Consider the following 18,296-nt stretch of genomic DNA (forward strand, 5'->3'; position numbering starts at 1 on the left):
AACCCAGCCCCAGAGAGGTGCTGGTACCGTGAGATCAAGGGAAAGAAAGCCAGTCAGCCTGTGGCTTTGCTGTTTGGAAGGCAGCTCTGGCCAGGAAAGCTGTCCCGCCTGCAGCCTGTCCCCAATGATGTGGGGGGAGATCAGCTGTCCCAGTGGGCAAGAGGCAGAGGGCAACAGAGCTGCCTTCCTAGCCCCACTCAGGAGTGCTCCTGTCCTCACATTGCTGCCTTGCATCTTTGCTGTGGATGTGATTCTGGGCCCCCCATCCAAGATCCCACCGCACTGACCCCCTCCAATTTTCTGCGGGGGCTTGGAAGGAATAAAAAAAGATCTGCTCTATTGTCTCTGGGGGAAAAACAGCGGGTTGGCTGGGGTGTCAAAAGCTTTTGGGGAATGACTGCTGCTTCTTCTTGCCACTTTTCATCTTGCTTTCAATGAAGCGCAGCCCCTGCTTCTTGATCTCGTCCCGGGTGAGAACATGGCCATGGTCTTTTTCAGCAAAATCAAAGGCATCTGGAGGAGAGAGCAGAGAGACGCTTGCTGTGGACAAGCTGCAGGGCCACATCTTCTGTGCCTGTACAGGCCTGAGGGCTGGTGGCATCCCTGCGGGACTGTGGAGAAGCCCCTCATGCCTAGCCCTCCAGCACACACACTGCCACCTGGATTTTCCATCGCAGCATCTCAGACTGACCTGCCAAAGCTGACAACACTATTGCCACCTCTGTGACCCGGCTCTCACTCTGCCAGGGTTTCCCCAAAAGCTCTGGGTCTAGAGTCACAAGGTGGTAGGCATGGTTTCCCTTTTCATTAAAAAAAAAAAAAGTGTATATTGAAGAAAACTCAAAGTCTCCTCCAAGAGAGTCCAACATGAGGAGGACATAGGAGCCAAGCATTGGTTGTTCTTTACAGCTAGGTGATTTTAAAGACCTTAGCTGCCTGTGGGTCTGAAGAATGAATATGAACATTTAGGACACCTCAGCTGAGGCTAAGAAGCCCTGGTCCAGTCTGGCTAGTGAACATGCACAGTTCTCCCTCCTTCCTTCACAGGATCTGTCCTCCTTAGTGCTGCTATTCAGCAGTCAGGGTGCCGCAGGCTGCCTCCATTCTCCCAAATCCCCACCTAGGAACACCACCCACATTTAGGCCTCAGAGACAGCCAGGGTCAGCCCAAGCCTCACCCGGGGGCAGTTCACAGGTCCAGATCTGCTGGGATCCTGGGAGGCAGGTGAGGCTGCCCAGAAATCCCAGAGGGCAGGGGCTGTGGCAACCAATGTGGGGCATCTCCCTTCTGTGCCCACCCCTCCCCACAATGCCCTCACACCTTGAACACCACTGCCTTCATCCTCCAAAGAAATCTTCAGGTTCTGTGGCTCATCCTTGGTCGTTTTCTCCAGAAAATTCCTGACCTTCACAAAAGTCTGTAAAAGACACACTGACTTATGTGCTGAATGGAGGTGAGTGTTAGAACTTGAGGGGTGCCCCACCTTGGTTCTGTCCTTGAAGAGGTCATCTCACAGGGCCCAGGGCTGCCCTCAGCCAAGCCCCTCCACAGCTCTTCCCCTGGGCAACCTGCATCCTCCTAGCAGGGAGGACAGCCTGGGATGGACCACCCTCAGAGAAGGCCCCACGTGGGTCTAAGCAGATGGGCAGCTCAGTCAGAGCCCTGCGCGTACCTCATTGTCCTCATCCAGGCTGTACTGGGCAGGCAGGTTGGTCACAAGCTGTGCCAAGTGCAGCAGCTTCTTTTCACAGTGCTGCAGCTTCTCATCCGTGTCCTTGGCCTCAACAGAAATGTCCTGGAGTCAAACAGAGGGAGAAGAATAATCACGGTGGGGAAAATGACCCATGCAGTGCTCTGGGTGACTCTGGCCACATCGTTCCTGCACCTAAGTGTCACTGCACTGTGCCTAGCATTGCACCACAGGTGTTATCACCACAGGTCCTGCACCAGCCAGGGTGGGAGCAGAGGATGGGGCAGCCAGCAGCAAGAGCAGGAGTGTGTTGGGGAGAATCAGGAGTGGGGGGGTCTCCCAACTAACCATGCACCCCCAGTCCATGCTCCTGTTTGCTGCCTGTTTCCCCTGGGTGTTCAGCACCCCTCCTGCTCTACACCCTGCCCTGCGTGCCAAGCACCAGACAGGGGCTCTGCTCAGCCCTGCAGACATTGCCTCCAGCATCCCATTTCCAAGGAGGAATGGGAATCAGCACCTTCACTTCCCAGCTCTGGTCCTAACTTATCTCCCACGTCAACAGCTCTGCCCCCCTCTCCAGGACACCTCTGCAGCCCATTTGCAGACCCTTCTTTAGCCTTCCTGACTGGAAAGAGCCCAGCAAGCCACAGGAGTCATGTATGGTGCAGTGAGAGCCACAGAGACCTGCAGCTGGAGGGCCGGACACAGCAGGAGAGGGATGAGCTGCCTTCTCCTTGTCTCCAGGGCAGAACATCATGGCAGTGCTGCAAAATCTCACCAGTCTAATCGCCCTTATGCTAGTGACTCAGAAGAGGTTTCACACTGCTTGCGTTGTCTGCCCAGAGACTGGGGACACAAGATTGAGGCCACGATCTGAGCATATAGTCAATCCAATCTGAGGGCTGCTTGTACCAGATCAAAGCTCCAGACCCACGTGTTGCTGTGGTGAGCGCTGGACACTCTCAGGCTCTGATGGTTTAGAAGCTGTTTGCACTGCATGAACAGTGATGTCTGACCCATTTCCCCAATGAAGTGCCACAGCAATGGGACATGGGTGCCCCAAACCATTTCCTGTGTGGCTGATCCTGTTCAGGGTCAGTCCCCAGGTCAGTGGGGCTCTTTTGCAGCCCCACAGGGAGGTCTGGGCTGCCCTTTTCCCATCCCCTTCATACCTGCCTGCTCCCCAGCACCCTGGGAGGCAGGGCCTTCTCGCCAGCCTCCCGCTGAGCACCAGCCATAGTTCCAGGAGGGATTTTGGTGGGAGAGACCTGCACCTCAGCGTGATTTGCATTCCTTCATCTTGTCACGCCTCCAGGCAGACCTGCTGGGCAGCATCCCTGCTCCTGTCACCCTGCAGGCAACTCCCAGCTTTCTTGGCACAAGGTGGATACCTGGTCAGGCACAGTGATGCTGTACAGGCGAATGAAGAGGTTATCGATGCCATTTTCAAACATGAGCAGGAGCTCCTGGTTCTTCAGCATCTGGGCTTGCATCTGTTCAAGACGGGCCTCTTCCTGCTGCAGGCTGATCTTCAGCTCTTCCTCAAGCTTCCTAGAGCTAACCAGATTCACCCATACATGTCTATACAAATGAATATGTGCACAGAGGCAGCTAAAATACCGCAGAAGCTGCCCAGGTGCTCCCCTCCACAGAGCAAAGAGATATACTGCCTACAGCCCAGTTAAGGTCTGCTGGTACTGCTTCCCTGCCCAGACAGGGAGCAGGACACATCTTGCAGCACAGCCCTGTAGGGGCAGAGATGGGAAAACTCCAATCAATAACACTTTGCCCAACCTGCTGTGCAAGGGGCCAGGCTGGGTTTGGAGAGGCAGCCTCCACTGCATGGCTTCAGGTCCTGCTACTGCCCATCCCCTGGCCTTGCAGACACAAGGATCTTGGGCATGCCTCATTGCCCCATGTCCCCACAGCCACAGGATGACTTTCAGATACTCTGCTGGGACCAGTGCATGCTTGGGAGCTGGGGGGAGTGCCTTGCTAAAAAAAAGGTTCCTGGTGCTCTGGCCAGCACTGTCCCAAAGCCAGCAGTACCTGATTGCACTTAGGGGTTGGTGAAACTTCAGCTCAGCCTGTTTCAGCTCCAGCTCCTTCAACTTGTCTTTCAATACCTTCTTCTTCTCCTCACACTCCTTGGTATGCTGCTGCAGGTCTACTGTGGACTTCTGCTGAGCCAGAAGCCTCCCAGCAATGTCCTGGCCATAACAGGAGAGCAAGAGGAATCAGACCACTGTGCCCCAGGCCTCGGTACATGGAAAAAGTGCAGGTTCTCCTCCCCGGGCCATGGCCTCAGGGACATTTCTTTCACTGCAGCTCGCTGCAGGTTCATAGCACAGAGCAAAGCAGCTCTGTCTCTGTCAGCACAAGGACAAGGGCTTTGCGGGGCTCAGAGGGCAAAGGACAAGAGAGATCCCCTTAGATAAAATGAAATACAAGCAGAGACATCTCAGGTCCCAGGGACAAGAGTTTGGCCTGGAGTTGCCAGCACCCTCCCCTCAGCTTGAGCAGCTTTTACCACAGACAGCTTTTACTTTACCCAGAAACGGGAGCACTGCACCGCAGACTTGACCTTCTCCACCTCCGATGTCACCCGGGCCTGATGTTCAATTTGGTATTTGGTAGCCTCCAGTTTGGTACCTGAATGTGAGGAGGACACAGCAGGGAGGGACGCTTGTGCCAGACAGGCCTGGTGGTTGCAGGACATGGGGACGGGGCAGCAGAGAGGTGTGACAGAAAGGACCCCATCTGCACCAGAGCATCCTGAGAGCAGTGGCAGCTGCCCCAGCTGGAGCAAGAAGGGGGGGATCTCACAGGAGGGGCCGAGTCTCCCAGCCACGGCACCGAGAGGGCACACTGCTGCACAGGTCCCCACGACCTTGGACTGCCTTCCAACGCAGAGGTTAAGGACAGGTCCTACCTGCCTTCCTGGGGCAGGACATGGGGCAGACCCTGCCCCTGAACCTCAGGATATGTCTTACAAGATGCCACTGTTGAATGCAGGACAACAGAATGGGGCCCATTGCCTGTGGCCTTGGGAAAATCCCACACCTCCAGAGAGAAAGAAATCCCACAGAGCCAAGCAGCCATCCTTCAAGCTGGAGAACCTGAGCACTGCCCCACACAGCCTGGGGGATGGCAAGCACTGCCCTTGGGGCTGCGGTGACAGGTCTCATGTTCCAGCCCCCTGTGCACCCCTCAAGGCACTCACCCAGCAGCGACTCCTGGGAGATCAGGGATGGGAAGTCCACAGCGAGTTCACCCTTGGCTTGCTGCAAGGACATTCAATGAGACCCTCTGAGCTGCTAGGATCCTGGGGGAGCTGGCCCTGCAGGCCCCTGTCTCCCTGGCCCTGTAGCCTCCTCACCCATGGGGGCTTTCAGCAATGTGACCATACCCGGCTCAGGAAGAGGCTCGATCCTGACACCTGTCAGGGGGCCAGGCACAGGGCTCATCCCCCAGCCAAGCAGAGCCTCAGAGCCCCATGTCCCCACCCGCTCCAGGCTCACACCAGCTCACCGCTCTTCTGTGCCTTTCACTTGCATACTTGAGGCGGATTCTGTCGATTCGCTCCTTTTGGGCAGCCAGGGAACGGTCCCTGAGGTTTCTCTCCATAAGGAACTGAGTTTCCAGGTTGGCCAGGTCCCCCTGGAGCATGTTGGAACAACAGAGAAAGGAGAAATGGCTGTCAAAGCTAGAAGGGACCTTTGTGAGCCAGCTGAGCTGCATGCTGAAGTGCAGCCACTTCTGGGACGGCAAGTGTCAAAAATGATCTCTCACGTAACAAGCTGTGTAGGGGACTGCAGGGGGGTAAAGAGGGCTGGAAGAAGCTGGCTTTTCTCACAGCTGGTGTTTCTAGTAGGCTGCTCCCCACCCCCAAGGGAGCCAGATCCAAGAGCAAGACACAGGAGGAGGTACAAAAGCATCTGGATACTGTGGGCAAGTCCAGCTCAGTCTCTTCTACTCTATCGCAGGAAGACTCACTGGCCTGGGAACCTAATGCAGTCCATGCTGGGTCACCATTGGCTCTGACCACTGGAAGAGGGTCCCAAGATGCCCTAGGCCAGGTCCTCACCTTGGCTGTGTCAGTGGCTTTGAAGGCATCCAAGGCCATGAGCTCCATGCCTTTCAGCTCCCCCTGGTACATCTCGACCATCCTGTGCAGGACATCCAGCTGCAAAGGCAGGTGGGCCAGCTCCTAGGACACACACAGTTTGTCAGGCATCATCATTTCCTTCACACAGGAGAGGGATGCAGAGACCAGGGGAATCCCACCCACCTGCTCGCCTGTCCCTGTCCCAGCCTACGCAATGCCTCTGCGCTGTGCACAGATGTGCCCTGACCTGCATGGTGCTCCCAGATCCAGGCCTCCCAGGTGCAGGGCAAGCATTCCCTGCTTTTACTCAGGAGGAAGTAAAGAAGCTGCCAGGGTGCAGCTGGATGCCAGGGGAGCGAATCTCCCCAAGATAGGTTGAAGCAGAGCCTGGCCAGGCCTTCATGCTGCAGGACACCTCCAGCCCTGTGCTGAGGTCAGGTGCAGCACTGGCCTCATAGCAGTCCCCTCAGCAGGACCTTGGGCTCTCTGAACAATGCTTTCAGCATCCCTGCATGTGTTTTCCCAGCTGGAAGCTTTTGGCCATCTCAGCATCCCCAGCTGTGCATGCACACAGCTCTGCTTCTGCCTTACCCAAGGAGCTCTAACGTGAACTCAAGGGGGAACAGGTCCATCCCTTGGCACACAGCGTGATGGGATGGCGAAGGAGAGCTCACCTTCTTCAGGGTGTCCCGCACAGCCAGATACAGCGTGGTGACCTTCTGGCCAGTGTGGACTTTCATGAGTGTTTTCTCAATGTTATTCTCCAGCTGGCGAATCACCTGCAGCAGAGATGACTCCAGTTGGGGGTACCCCAGAGGACCTAGACTGCCCAGCCCAGCAGCTGCCTGGCTCTCTTGGGAGAGCCGAGATGGATGCTGGATTAAAACCCTCCATGTGACCACTGGAGGTTGTGGCTCCTGCCTTGGGAGCAGACCACATATACCTGCATCTGGGCCTGGTGCTGTTTGTCTCCAGTTTCTGTCTCCATCAGATGCTGCAGCTGCCTCCGCAGCTCATCCAGGGCTCTGTCCCGTTGCCTCAACTCATACAGCAGCATGTTGCACACATTCACCCGGTCAAAGATGTCATTCTGGAGCTTCTCCCGTGCCATCTGAAAGCACATGTGAGATCTCACAGGGCTGCAGGGAAGACTCACTAGGCACCCGCTGGATAGGGGCCAGGCTCTGGGTTTCTGCTCAGGCAAAATTCCCCCCAAAGCCAAGCCAGGGACTCTGGGGTGTTTGCTCTGGGACACCAAGGTGAGCAGGCAGGCACTTCTCCTGGCATGGCTGCATCTAGAAGAGCTTTGCTCTAGGGTAGCCATGGGTCAGAAGCTGGCTGGGGCAAGGCAGAGTTTGATATTGATGTCTGATTATAGCAGCTGTGAATCTGGCTTAGAGACCATGCAGAATGCAGACCTGGGAGTGAACATCAATAAAATCAGTCAGTGCCCCAAGTATGGATGCTGGCAGAACGTGGTGGTGCAGCTCTGTTCCTGCAAAAGGCCCTTGAGCAAAGGGAGCTCACCTGCGCCTGCCCCACAACTCCAGGGCTGCTTGTAGCTCCTGTGGATTTATAAGCAGGCCATAACTTTGTGCCAGGAGGTGAACGGTAGAGACAGCCCTGCACTTCTGCGTGGCCCCCAGGGATACTCCCTGTTAGGACAGCCAGGAGGTTTGTTGGGTCTGCTGGGACAAAGGATCTGCCCGTGGAGCTAACGGAAGATATCCACTGATAGGTGAATGAGCGTTTCTCTCCGGTGCCCATCCTGTGGGATCACACATGAACACCCCACATCTCAAAGCATCATTCTTGAAGGATTGCTGGCACAAAGGGATATCCTGAAAGGTCCCTTTCCTGTGGGCTTGTTCTTCTGACCGTCCCTCTAGCCCCAGTACCTCTGAACAGCCAGAGCCAGACAGTGCTGGCCTATTACCTCTACTGCGCTTCTGGCCGAAACGACTCCCAAATGCTTCTGTGCTCTGCAAACTTCAGAGATGATGACCTGGTCCCGCTGTGGGCAGGAGAGGGAATGTCAGTGCCAGCACAGGAACTATCTCTGTCACAACCTGTTATCGCCTGGTACTGCTGTCCTGACACATGAACTATTCACTCCTGGGGAGGAGCGCCCAGGAGCTCCTGTGCCCCAGAGCTGCTCTAAGTGCCACTGTGGGGCTGCCAGAGAGTGAGGCCTGCCCCTTCCAGTGTCCCACCCCCGGCTGCCCCTCCGTCAGGACCTGGTTAGCTGCAGGGATCTTCCCTCAGCTCAGCTCTGCCCACATCAGCAAGGACAGGGTAGAGTCAAAGCAGTTTGGCTAGGGCCAGTGCAGCTTGGGACTCTGCAAGCCAACACCAATAGCTGCTGAACCACCCTGGGACAGCCCTGTGCCCATGTCTCTGAGGACACTGTGCTGCAGGAACCACCCCGGCAATAGGAGGACATGGGCAGTACCTGGTGGGACATGAAGATGGCAATGAAATGGACCCAGCAGAGAAGCTGGTTCTAGATGGCCACAGGCAGGGGCATGGGCTGTTGGGACAGGAGACAGCAGGGCCCATGGGCACAGAAACCTTTTCAGCAATGCCTAGGGCACAGATGTCATCCCGCACAGTCCCACGCAGGCAGGGTAGCAGGTCTCTGTTCTGACTGAGCTTCTCCTCAGTTAACTGCATGTAAAGCTTCTTCCCTTGCTCTGAAGGACATTAAAGAATTGTTGGTGCCACACATGTGCTGTCCCCATCCTTTGACTTGACCAGGTGCAGCATAACCCATCCTCACCCACTGCTGCTTCCCTGCTTTGCACAAGCCAGGTCCCTTCTCTCCCCCAGAGGTTCAGTCAGCAGGAGAAAGCTTGGCAACACGTGATATTGGGCTGAATCCTGCCTCCCGGTACCTAGGCAGTGCTGTGCATGCACAGCCCATGCCCGGCACCTGCAGGTGATCCTAACACAGTCCTGCTCCAGAGACTGGTCCCAGCTGAGCACTGACACAGCAGCCTCTAGGGGCCCTGGCATGCCCTTCTTCCAGGGGATCAACATGTTGCAAACAGCAAGGCCACCAGTCCAGACCCCAACCCTGCTGCATTTTGCTGGGGGCTGTCACTCATTAGCTTTTACCCCCTTCCTGGAGACCTTTATCCCAACCCCACTGCAGTCCCTGAGCCCCAGCCTGAGCCCCAGCCTGCTTCCCAGCGTCCCCAATGGTGTCCTACAGGCCCCTCACATTGGGGCATCCCACTGAAGCCAAGGGAATGTCACCTTGTAAGGAAATGATGGTGCGCAGCTCCTGGATCTGCTGGTTGATGTCTGTCTTCTGGTCCTGCATGGTGGCAGGGGTCCAGCCTCGGCCCTTGAGTGTCAGTGTGCATATGGAAGCTGACGCAGCCCTTCTGCCCTGGGAAGACGATGCCACTGCCGCTTTGTGACATCAGATGGAGCCTGGCCACTGCTCCAGCAGCTGCATGGAACCCTGGTGTTTGCAGCCCTCTGCCACCACGTATGCACCACGGGTCCCCTCCAGCCACCACATCCTGGCTCCTGTTTACCTCCCATACTGACTGCTAAGCCATCTCCACTGGTAGCTTCTTCTCATCTCACCTGTTTCTACAGGTGACAGGAGAGCTTTGGATACGTGGTTGCAAAATGCAGGACTCATCTACCCCAAAAACCTACACTGCCCAAGGGTAGGACCACTTCTTTTGTCCTAGATGGCCAGGAAGGGGTTTAATTTCCAAATGCAAACGTGCATCAGAGAGGATTCTCTTCTAAGGCATCTTGTGTTTTCGATTATTTTTCCCTAGATGCATTATTTTACATTTATTTACCCTGAAGCTCAGCTGCTATAATTGTGCCTGCTCAGCGGCTCTAGGAAGCTCCTTCAGGAGTTATTTACAATTACTAAGCTCTTTGAGGTATCAAATGCTGTGCTGCCAGCTGAGGTACCAACACTATTTCCCATCACTATGGTTACAACATATTCTGTTGGGGAAAGAAACCGGCCCAGCAGCTGGACCCATCCAAGCCTCACCAGGAAACATCCAGAGGAGAAAGTGATAGGTAGCACCATCTCACAGCTGTAGAAAGATTGGGTCAGGACTAACAGTTTGGTTTAGGGGTGGCCATCAGATTAAGAAAGATGAGTAATTACCAGTTAATCGTCCGCTGCACTTCTCCTCCTCCTACCTCCAGTTCTCATCACCCACTCTTGTGAAATCCACACGATTATATGACCACTTTTTCTCCTCTTTAAAGCCTTTCATCTGTCTCAGATTCAAGGGGGACAGCCAGACTGACTTCTCTGTCTTTAAAATCTTTCAGAGAAGCTTGCAAGTAATGAAACAGAGCTCATTTTTTTGAGTAATTTAAGTTCCTGGGTTAAGGATTAAGCTACTGTCACTTAAGTGTTTTCACCGATCCCCTAGAAAATGAACTTTTCCCCCCTTCCAATTAATAATCAAAAGAAAGGTTACAATTAAATAAATTGGCAACATATAAAAGACCAATATAACTGTCTACCTCATGTTGCGAGGAAAATTTCAAGGAAAAAAAGTGTGTATACATATATGAATCAAAACCACTAAGAGCATTCACCTCTCAATTGCTTACACATTTCTAACACCAAGATGAGACTATAACAACCTATACATGTTCCTTTGGAAATTTCAGTTAATTAGTCAGGAGAACACTGTGCAGGGAGCTATGCTCCTATTGAAATGTGCAGGAGTTGAAAATGAACACAGTAACTAACAATACTGACATTTATTCTGATGCTTACCACATATTTCTGCTGAGCTACAAATGCGACAAGAAATGCAAGCATGTACATTTATTTGTTTATAAATAAAACCAAGCTCCCTCCACAAGAGAAAAACTTCAACATTCGATTCTTAGAAAAAGGCCTTATAAGGAAATACCTCTCCTAGCATGAAACTCATAAAATTAGTTTAGATTAAATTTCTGTAACTCAAGATCTTTAACCTGCAGCCATCATATTGTGCTCTAGCTGTTGTAGTTAGAAAATAAAGAAATTATAAAACTGTGAAATCAAATATTACCAATGCAATGTCATCTGAGGCTCTTACTCAGTGTCTCATTTTTAGATTTATGAATTATATGTTAGTACTAATTGTCAGTGACAAGTTAAATATCAGCATCATTATCTTCAGTGCTTCATAAAGTATGCATAAAGAGACGGCCATCTGAAAGACAGTTAAGGGCTTGTACACACAAGGAATCTTATCAGTCTATCCACACACGTACAGATCTCCACATTCAGGCTGTGTCCACATGGCAAATATACTAATTACGCCACTAAACTTTCCTAGGCAGCATTTAAAAATCATGGAAGTTTATCTTGGGGGCAACAGAAAATATTCCTTTCACTGCCCTTCAGTGAACTCAGACTCCATAATTGCAAGTCCTTCCAAAATATTACTAAAGAATTTTAACCTAACCTTGCAGAAGGGCTAAGGATCTAGTCACACAGGCTCTACAACTGACATGCCTTTCTCCATTTGACTTCAAATTTCCCTGCATAAATTCTAAAAAATTCACAACATCTGTTAATGATACAAAGGAAAAGGTCTTGCCAACAGTACAAACTAGAGCTCTAACTGTCATGTAACAGGCATGGTCACACGCTCTAGAAGTAAATAGCAAACAATGAATATAGTACGTGCTAATCTGAAACAGTGATCTAGTTGTTGGCCAGCTAACAAATCCTGAATTGCTGTGCACAATCATCCTTGAAACAGGTACATAATACTAAAGGCTCTTTAAGTTCCTACTGGTTTAGTTTTGATTCACCTTATGCTTTGGGTGGATATATGCTTTGAATGATGGTTTGTATTTTCAGTATCTCTTTCCCCCTTTCTTTTTTTTCCTCTTCTTCTTTGAAATATAGAAGTTAAACTTAAAAGCATTTGTTTAACATGGCTGAAACAAATTTTAACAGAACTATCGAAAACTATGCACCACATCTCAGGATCTTGTTGGAAATTCTGTGCGCACATTGGAAAGTAGCATAAAAAGACACAGGGTGAAGGACAGCAGCCAGAATTACTCTTGGTTGTACTAAGAAAGAAAAGGGGCATACACAAACATTTACCACTAGGGAATCAGGGTCCAACAAAAGCCCGTCCAGCTCAATGGCCAGAAGCCATCGCCTGTTCAAGATTTGGTTCATTTCACCACCTGAATGAGAACAGTTCAGAAATGCAGGCTATCCCTTCAGCCTACTAAAAGCATCACCACTGCCAGAGATAGCTCCTATACCATAACAAAAATAATCATTTTCTTTCTGTATCTATAATATATAAATAGATGATAATTCATTTTTATTAAGGTAGCTAAATATATTTTACGAATAAGTTATTTGGAGAACATTTTCTCTAAGTTAGCTTTTTTTTTTTTTTTAAAATCTCCAGTGAGTCATTTTTCATGCTGCCAAGAAATGAGTTTAGACACTATCCATACTTCGCATTTGTTTAAAAGTGAAAACGTAGCTCACTTTTTTAAAGGTTTCTCTCCTCACATACAAAACCTACCCCTCAGAGACACATGAAATCTTCCACTCAATACTGATAATTAAAAGCAAAAATAACGTGGCACTGTATCAGTCAAACACTCTTCAGTCACAACCCTTATAGCAAAACAAAGCTACAGCAACTTCCATGTCAGGTCTTAACTCAATCCTCATTAGTGCAGCTCTGACACAAAATATTCCTATAGGCAAACCCAAGCAAGTGTAAAACAATAAAAAGAACACTGCATGGAAAAATCCCAAATGATTAGTGTCAGAAAGTATTTGGCAGCAAGAGATTGGAAAAAATATGAAGGCCCAACGGAACACAGTGGCTAATACCAGTCACTTAATACAATGTTGTTAAAGAAGTACTATTCCCGAAAGGTTTTCTTTATTCAAGCTTTTCATCTCCTTCTTCCACATCTTTCAGACTGAGCACTTCAAGCGTTCCTTTCCCTTTTGTCTCACACCGGATCAGCTCATCAATCTCTCTGAAGCAGCCTGGGTCAATAAGGCACACCTGAAATATTTTACATTTAATCAGTCAAGCGATAGTATTTGATTTTCATCAGCTCCTTTTCAAGGCATAGCATATTTTTCATTAAAAAAAAAAAATTGTTTAGTTACTAAGGTCTTCGCACAGTTGGTAAGCAATTTGTATCAATTAGTCTTTCCATAGAAGCTCTGCAGCTCCATTTACCTATGCTGCACATGACAATTCTGACAATTAAATTGCTAGATTCTGATCTGTTCTCAAAAAGATTTGCTCAGTAGCAAATCTTGCTATTATTTTTTAAAAAACTGACCAGCTATTGTCAGATACAGGCCTGACCCACCAAATAATTTAAACAACAGTAAGACTGTATGTACAGAGAAACTCACCAATCACAGAAAAAGAGTAGTTATAGGAGAATCATTGCTAAGAGAAATTACCCGGTACTACTCTTCAGCCTGAACCAGCAATCTTTATACAACAAAGGCTGCTTTCAAGCTTTCACTAGGACCGTGTGAAATTAAAACCAACAAACTACATCTCTGATTCAGAGTCTCTGGTAAACTTGCAGCTTATCTAAATGTCCTCCATATTCTTCTAGTAAAATGTACACGTATAATCAAATTGAGTATGGAACCCAGGGCTGCTTTTTGGCTTACAATTTCTAACTGTTCGTGGAAGTCTTCATTCTCAATAACTTTGATCAGAGGCTTGAGCTTTTCTTTCAGTTTCTTTCCCTCCTTTGGTGGAAGAATGAATCGCAACCTCATGTGAGCACGCTCAATTTGCATGGTCTCCTTTAACTGTCGGATCACTTCTAGTGCCTACATAGATATTAAATACATAAATGGATTAAATATATCAATTTGCTTAAAAAACACCAGAACAGAATAACAAAACAGAATTACAGAACGGTTGAGGAAGGGACCACTGGAGATCATCTAGTCCAACCCTCCTGCTCAAGCAGAGTCACCTAGAAGAGGTTGCCCAGGACCCTATCCAGATGGCTTTCAACCATCTCCAAGGAAGGAGACTCCACAACCTCTCTGGGCAACCTGTTCCAGTGCTCAGCCACCCCCACAGAAAAGAAGTTTTTCCTCATGTTCAGACAGAACTTCATGCGTTTCAGTTTGTGCCCATTGCCTCTCGTCCTGTCACCGGGCACCACTGAGAAAGAGTCCGGCCCCATCCTCTTGACACCCTCCCTTCAGATATTCAAACACATTGGCAAGATCCCCCCTCAGCCTTCTCTTCTCCACGCTGAACAGACCCAGCTCTCTCAGCCTTTCCTCATATGAGAGATGCTTCAGGCCCTTAAACATCTTAGCAGCCCTTTGCTGCACTTGCTCCAGGAGCTCCATGTCTCTCTTGTCCTGGGGAGCCCAGAACTGGACACACTACTCCAGATGCAGCCTCACCAGGGCTGAGTAGAGGGGGAGGACCACCTCCCTCCACCTGCTGGCAATGCTCTTCCTGATGCAGCCCAGGATACCCTTGGCCTTCTTGGCCACAAGGGCACATTGCTGGCTAGTGGTCAACTTGCTGTCCACCTGCACTCCCAGGTCCTTCTCTGCAGAGCTGCTTTCCAGCAGGTTGGTCCCCAGCCTGTAGTGGTGCATGGCATTATTCCTCCCTAGGTGCAGGGCTCTGCACTTGCCTTTGCTGAACTTCATGAGGTTTCTCTCTGCCCATCTCTCCAGCCTACTGAGGTACCCCTGAATGGCAGCAGAGCCCTCTGGTGTATCAGCCACTCCTCCCACTTTTGTGTCATCAGCAAACTTGCTGAGGGTGCACTCTGTCCCTTCATCTAGGTCACCGATGAGTAAGTTGAACAGGATTGGACCTGGGGTATACAGCTAGTTACTGGCCTTCAACTAGACATTGCGCCACTGTTCACAACCCTCTGAGCTCTGCCAAAACCACAGCAGTCAAAATCTCAAATCCTTTGTATCAGTTTCAGACACATTTTTCAGTACTGTTCACTGGAATTCTGCTGGAGTGAGTTTGATATTATGCTATTTTTATAGACAAGCACGAAAAGGCAGAGCTTTCGGTGGTGGTGATCACTTAAAATACTAAAAGAAGGGCCTGAAATAATCTTAAATAGTAGTTCACTGCAGAACAATAGAAACCCATGTGGCTCACTTGCAAAGCCTGATTTATGACCTCAATTAAAATGAATCATAAAACAATTAGTTTTGTTTCAGACATACCACTATTACTACTTTAATTAGTTTCTTTTTTTCTTTCCTTCCTAAACAGTTCAAGAGCAAACTACATGAGTTTCATGAGCCAGCTGACTAATCATTCTGTGGGCTTTAGACCACGGTTTTTTTGATCCCTATGTGAATGTGAACAAAGAAATTACATTTGAAAATAACATTTCTGAGTGCAAGCTGATTTTAAGAGAAAACTAACCTGCTGTTTTGTGCTCTTGTTTGGTTTGACAGAGTAGTGAATATCCTTCATGGCTCTTTCTATAAGGATTACTGTGTATGGTCTCTTTGTTTCAGGATTCACACACTTGTCAGCAACAATAGTTGCAATGTCTCTAAACATCTGCTCCAGCTGAGTGTGTCGTTCTTTGTCCGATACCTGTAACTCCCCTTTTGATAAAATCTTTTCAGTTAAAAAAAAAGACTCCAGTTAATAAGTGTCACAGGCTTCACTAAAGAGTAAAAAACTAGTAACTTTGTTAAATTTACCAATGACTTGAAAGGTTTGATTAAACATTAAGTATAGAAAAAGAATAACCATGTTAATAATATACATCATTATGACAGATAACACTGGTAAGATTTCAGAAAAAAAAAAGAAGAGAAATTCTTCTTATTTGCTAAACTACAAAAAGAGAAGTGTAGCATTATTCAAAGTATCATCACCCACAACAAGACCACAATTTGTATTGTACTAAGAAGGATTAAATTTTTTCTTAACTTTTAATTTGACTGTCCAAAGTAAGCAATCATCCCCTTCCATTCTCGCTATCTTTAATAGCATATCTTAGATGATAAATTCTTCAGGGGCAGGAAACCTTTTTTTGCATGTCTGTTGAGATCAGTGCTATACACTATACAGAATATTCAGAACTTTTCAAGTAGATGTTTATATAAAACTTAATACTATATCAAACAGATAACACTCCTTTCTACTTGTCTCTTACCAGATAAACGACCCTATTGCCTACAGCAGTGCTGCATTCTCTGAAGACTTTCTAGCAACAAACTGATCTACAATGTCTGCATGACATTCGTGTAGAACACATGAAAAAAAATCTTCTCCAACCTTCTTTACGCAGTATAAAGTATATAACTTTATACTGCAAAGTGTGCAAAACTTACCATCTTACAGATTTCTGTTTGGTCATCCGTTCCAAATGCTTTAACAAGATCTTCCTTCTTTGCAACCTGACCTTTTGAAACATTGACAAACACCGTGTGCGTCTGCAAAACTTCGTCAATGTCCTTTTCCCTAAAGATTGGGCGCAGAGTTAGAAAACAGATGAAACTAGCGACCTAAGAGCACATGTGTTTCTAGTGAGGAGAGGAAGAACAAGCCCTGCTGTTGGGGCCTAAATTAGTGGAGCTTGGAAAGTTCTGTTGTGGTAATGTTGCTCCCGGCGTAGGGGCAGGCCAGAGGCCTGCTGCCCCACTGGGCAAGGGCTCCTCGCAGGCCCCGCAGTGCTCCCCTGCGGCTCTGCAGCCAGCTCCCACAGGGGCCCAGCCCTCCCCCGACTCCGCAGCCGGGTCCCCAGGCCAGCCTGCTCCCCCCCAGCTCCCCAGCCATGTCCCCACGCGAGTCTGCTCCTCTCCGGCTTCCCGGCTGGGTCCCCTCAGCCTGGCACCCCCGCTGGAGCCCAGCTCCAGCTCCCCTACCCCACCCAGCCTTCTCCAGCCCGGCCCCGCTCCCAGCTCCCCTTAGCCCGGTCCCGACTCCCCACCGGCCTCCCTCTGCCCGGCCCCATCCCGACTTCCCTTAACCCAGCCCCGCTCCAGCTCCCTGCCGGCCCCCTCAGCCCGGCCTCCCTCAGCGCCCCCCCCGCGGCTCCCCGCCGGCCCCCCTCAGCCCGGCCCCCCTCAACGCCCCCCTCCCCGCCGGCCGCGGGACTCACGCGCCGCTCCGCCAGCCCATGACTTTGTTGCGGTAGCAGGCGATCTCGAAGCGCTTCCCGGCACGCCGCGCCCGCACCACGGCCACGTTGGTGAGGCGGATCTGGTTGGTGGGGGTGAAAATGGACATGGCGGCGGCACCGGAGCGGCGGCGGCGGCTGCTGCGCCACCGGCTCGCGCGGCGGCCAAGGGGCGGGGCCGCCCGCCTCCCGCCTCCCTATTGGCCGCCGCTCCGCTCTCCCCGCCTCCCTTTGCCCCAGCGAAACCCGTCCGGAGAGAAACAGCGGCGATAAGCTGCGTCCGGGGCGCGGGGCGGGGAACGGCGCCTGCACGCACGGAGGTGGCGTCCCGCCGCCGCAGGTGCCGCCGCGAGGCCGGAAGCGGAGGCGGCGCGTGGCCGGAGGCTCCGCCCGGGCCCGAGGCGCGGGGCTGCGCCCGCCGGTGAGCGCCGCGGCGGCGGCGGGGAGGTGGCTGCCAGGGCCGGGCTTGGGCTGGCGGGGCGGGGGCGGTTCCGCGGCGGCCCCAGCGCGGCTCCCGGGACCGGCCGCGGGGGCGGTGGCGGGCGGTGGCAGGCCCGGCCCGGCTGCCCGGCGAGGCCGGGTCCCGCGCCCCGTTGCTTGGGGGCCGCTGTCGCTGCTGGCGGGCTGGGATGGAAGGGAGCTTCCGCCGCGGTGCTGCGGGCTGGCACCGGGGGGCAGCGAGGTGACGAAGTTCGGGTGATGCTTCCGAGCTGCTTGGAGATACTCGGTTTCGGTGCGCCTGGCTGATGCCCGTAAAGCTGCGAGCTGGCAGGACCGCCGGTGACAGCAGGGTCTGTGCCGCTCGGTCAGCGAGGGCCGCAGACGAGCCTTAACTCAGCTCTTGAACGTTTTGCATGAGATCAGTAGTCACAGGGAGCACGCAAGCAGCCCTCCTGGGTGCAACATCGCCTGCTTGGAATTTTAAAGTCAGTTCAAAACAGTCTTGTTCTGAATAAGAACCTCACCCACGTGGTGCAGTGCTGAAAAAATACTTTCAATTGACTCCAGATTTCAGTCTGGCCTTGAAACTCCGTGTATCAAAATGATTGTTATAATAAGAGTAGTTTTTAATGCTTACATGCAAGGCCTCTGAGCAGATGATTAGTTTTCCACTTGAAATGGCCCTTTATTGCTCCAGAGTTCTGTGCTCATGGGGTCTGTGCAAGGCTCAGACCAAGCATACAGTGGGATGTTTCGTGAGGGCTTCTTACTTTCAGATAGTAGCACAGCATGGCTATGCTTTTCCTTACAGCAAAACCTGCCCTATGTAATAAAAACCTGATGTTGTTGTATGATAGTCTACAATGTTAGCCTGGATATGCGGGTGAAGTTCAGTCTGCATAGACACTTCT

At 50.9% G+C, this 18,296-nt stretch overlaps 3 protein-coding genes across 4 annotated transcripts in view; 1 reads left to right on the forward strand and 2 right to left on the reverse strand.

The window, feature by feature from the left end:
• Positions 1-376: 376 nt before the first annotated feature.
• On the reverse strand, positions 377-9,124 carry CCDC183 (coiled-coil domain containing 183). Its single transcript, XM_067309929.1, has 14 exons — positions 9,058-9,124; positions 8,371-8,492; positions 7,736-7,813; positions 6,743-6,910; positions 6,474-6,578; positions 5,779-5,901; positions 5,223-5,351; positions 4,915-4,975; positions 4,243-4,343; positions 3,741-3,901; positions 3,083-3,248; positions 1,674-1,796; positions 1,322-1,418; positions 377-513 (listed from the first exon to the last, which is right to left on the reverse strand). The coding sequence occupies exons 1-14, from the start codon at positions 9,122-9,124 to the stop codon at positions 377-379; spliced, it is 1,638 nt and encodes a 545-aa protein (XP_067166030.1).
• A 1,418-nt stretch (positions 9,125-10,542) lies between these two features.
• Positions 10,543-17,106, reverse strand: SBDS (SBDS ribosome maturation factor). Its single transcript, XM_067309666.1, has 5 exons — positions 16,927-17,106; positions 16,157-16,286; positions 15,234-15,434; positions 13,475-13,639; positions 10,543-12,842 (listed from the first exon to the last, which is right to left on the reverse strand). Exons 1-5 carry the CDS (start codon positions 17,052-17,054, stop codon positions 12,714-12,716), a joined length of 753 nt encoding a protein of 250 aa, XP_067165767.1. The 5' UTR covers positions 17,055-17,106; the 3' UTR covers positions 10,543-12,713.
• A 193-nt stretch (positions 17,107-17,299) lies between these two features.
• The window catches only part of LOC106482279 (S-adenosyl-L-methionine-dependent tRNA 4-demethylwyosine synthase TYW1), a 115,791-nt gene continuing 114,794 nt past the window's right edge, over positions 17,300-18,296 (forward strand). Inside the window, exon 1 of one of the 2 annotated variants that reach the window (XM_067309616.1) lies at positions 17,300-17,365. The gene's annotated coding sequence lies outside the window, so the exon portion shown is untranslated. The remainder of the gene's footprint in view (positions 17,366-18,296) is intronic. The other variant, XM_067309617.1, reaches the window with a different exon arrangement.

This window comes from Apteryx mantelli, chromosome 22, assembly GCF_036417845.1.
Source record: "Apteryx mantelli isolate bAptMan1 chromosome 22, bAptMan1.hap1, whole genome shotgun sequence".
NCBI classification, from domain to species: domain Eukaryota; kingdom Metazoa; phylum Chordata; class Aves; order Apterygiformes; family Apterygidae; genus Apteryx; species Apteryx mantelli.

Coding starts and splice junctions, on each gene's coding strand:
- CCDC183 (XM_067309929.1), bottom strand. CDS start 9,124: ATGCAGGACCAGAAGACAGACATCAACCAGCAGATCCAGGAGCTGCGC. Junction 5,352..5,778: donor AAGCCACTGACACAGCCAAG/GTGAGGACCTGG, acceptor AACATGCTCCAG/GGGGACCTGGCCAACCTGGA. Junction 1,419..1,673: donor GCCTGGATGAGGACAATGAG/GTACGCGCAGGG, acceptor TGTCTTTTACAG/ACTTTTGTGAAGGTCAGGAA.
- SBDS (XM_067309666.1), bottom strand. CDS start 17,054: ATGTCCATTTTCACCCCCACCAACCAGATCCGCCTCACCAACGTGGCC. Junction 16,287..16,926: donor ATGGGCTGGCGGAGCGGCGC/GTGAGTCCCGCG, acceptor CCCAATCTTTAG/GGAAAAGGACATTGACGAAG. Junction 13,640..15,233: donor ACAAGAGCACAAAACAGCAG/GTTAGTTTTCTC, acceptor ATATCTATGTAG/GCACTAGAAGTGATCCGACA.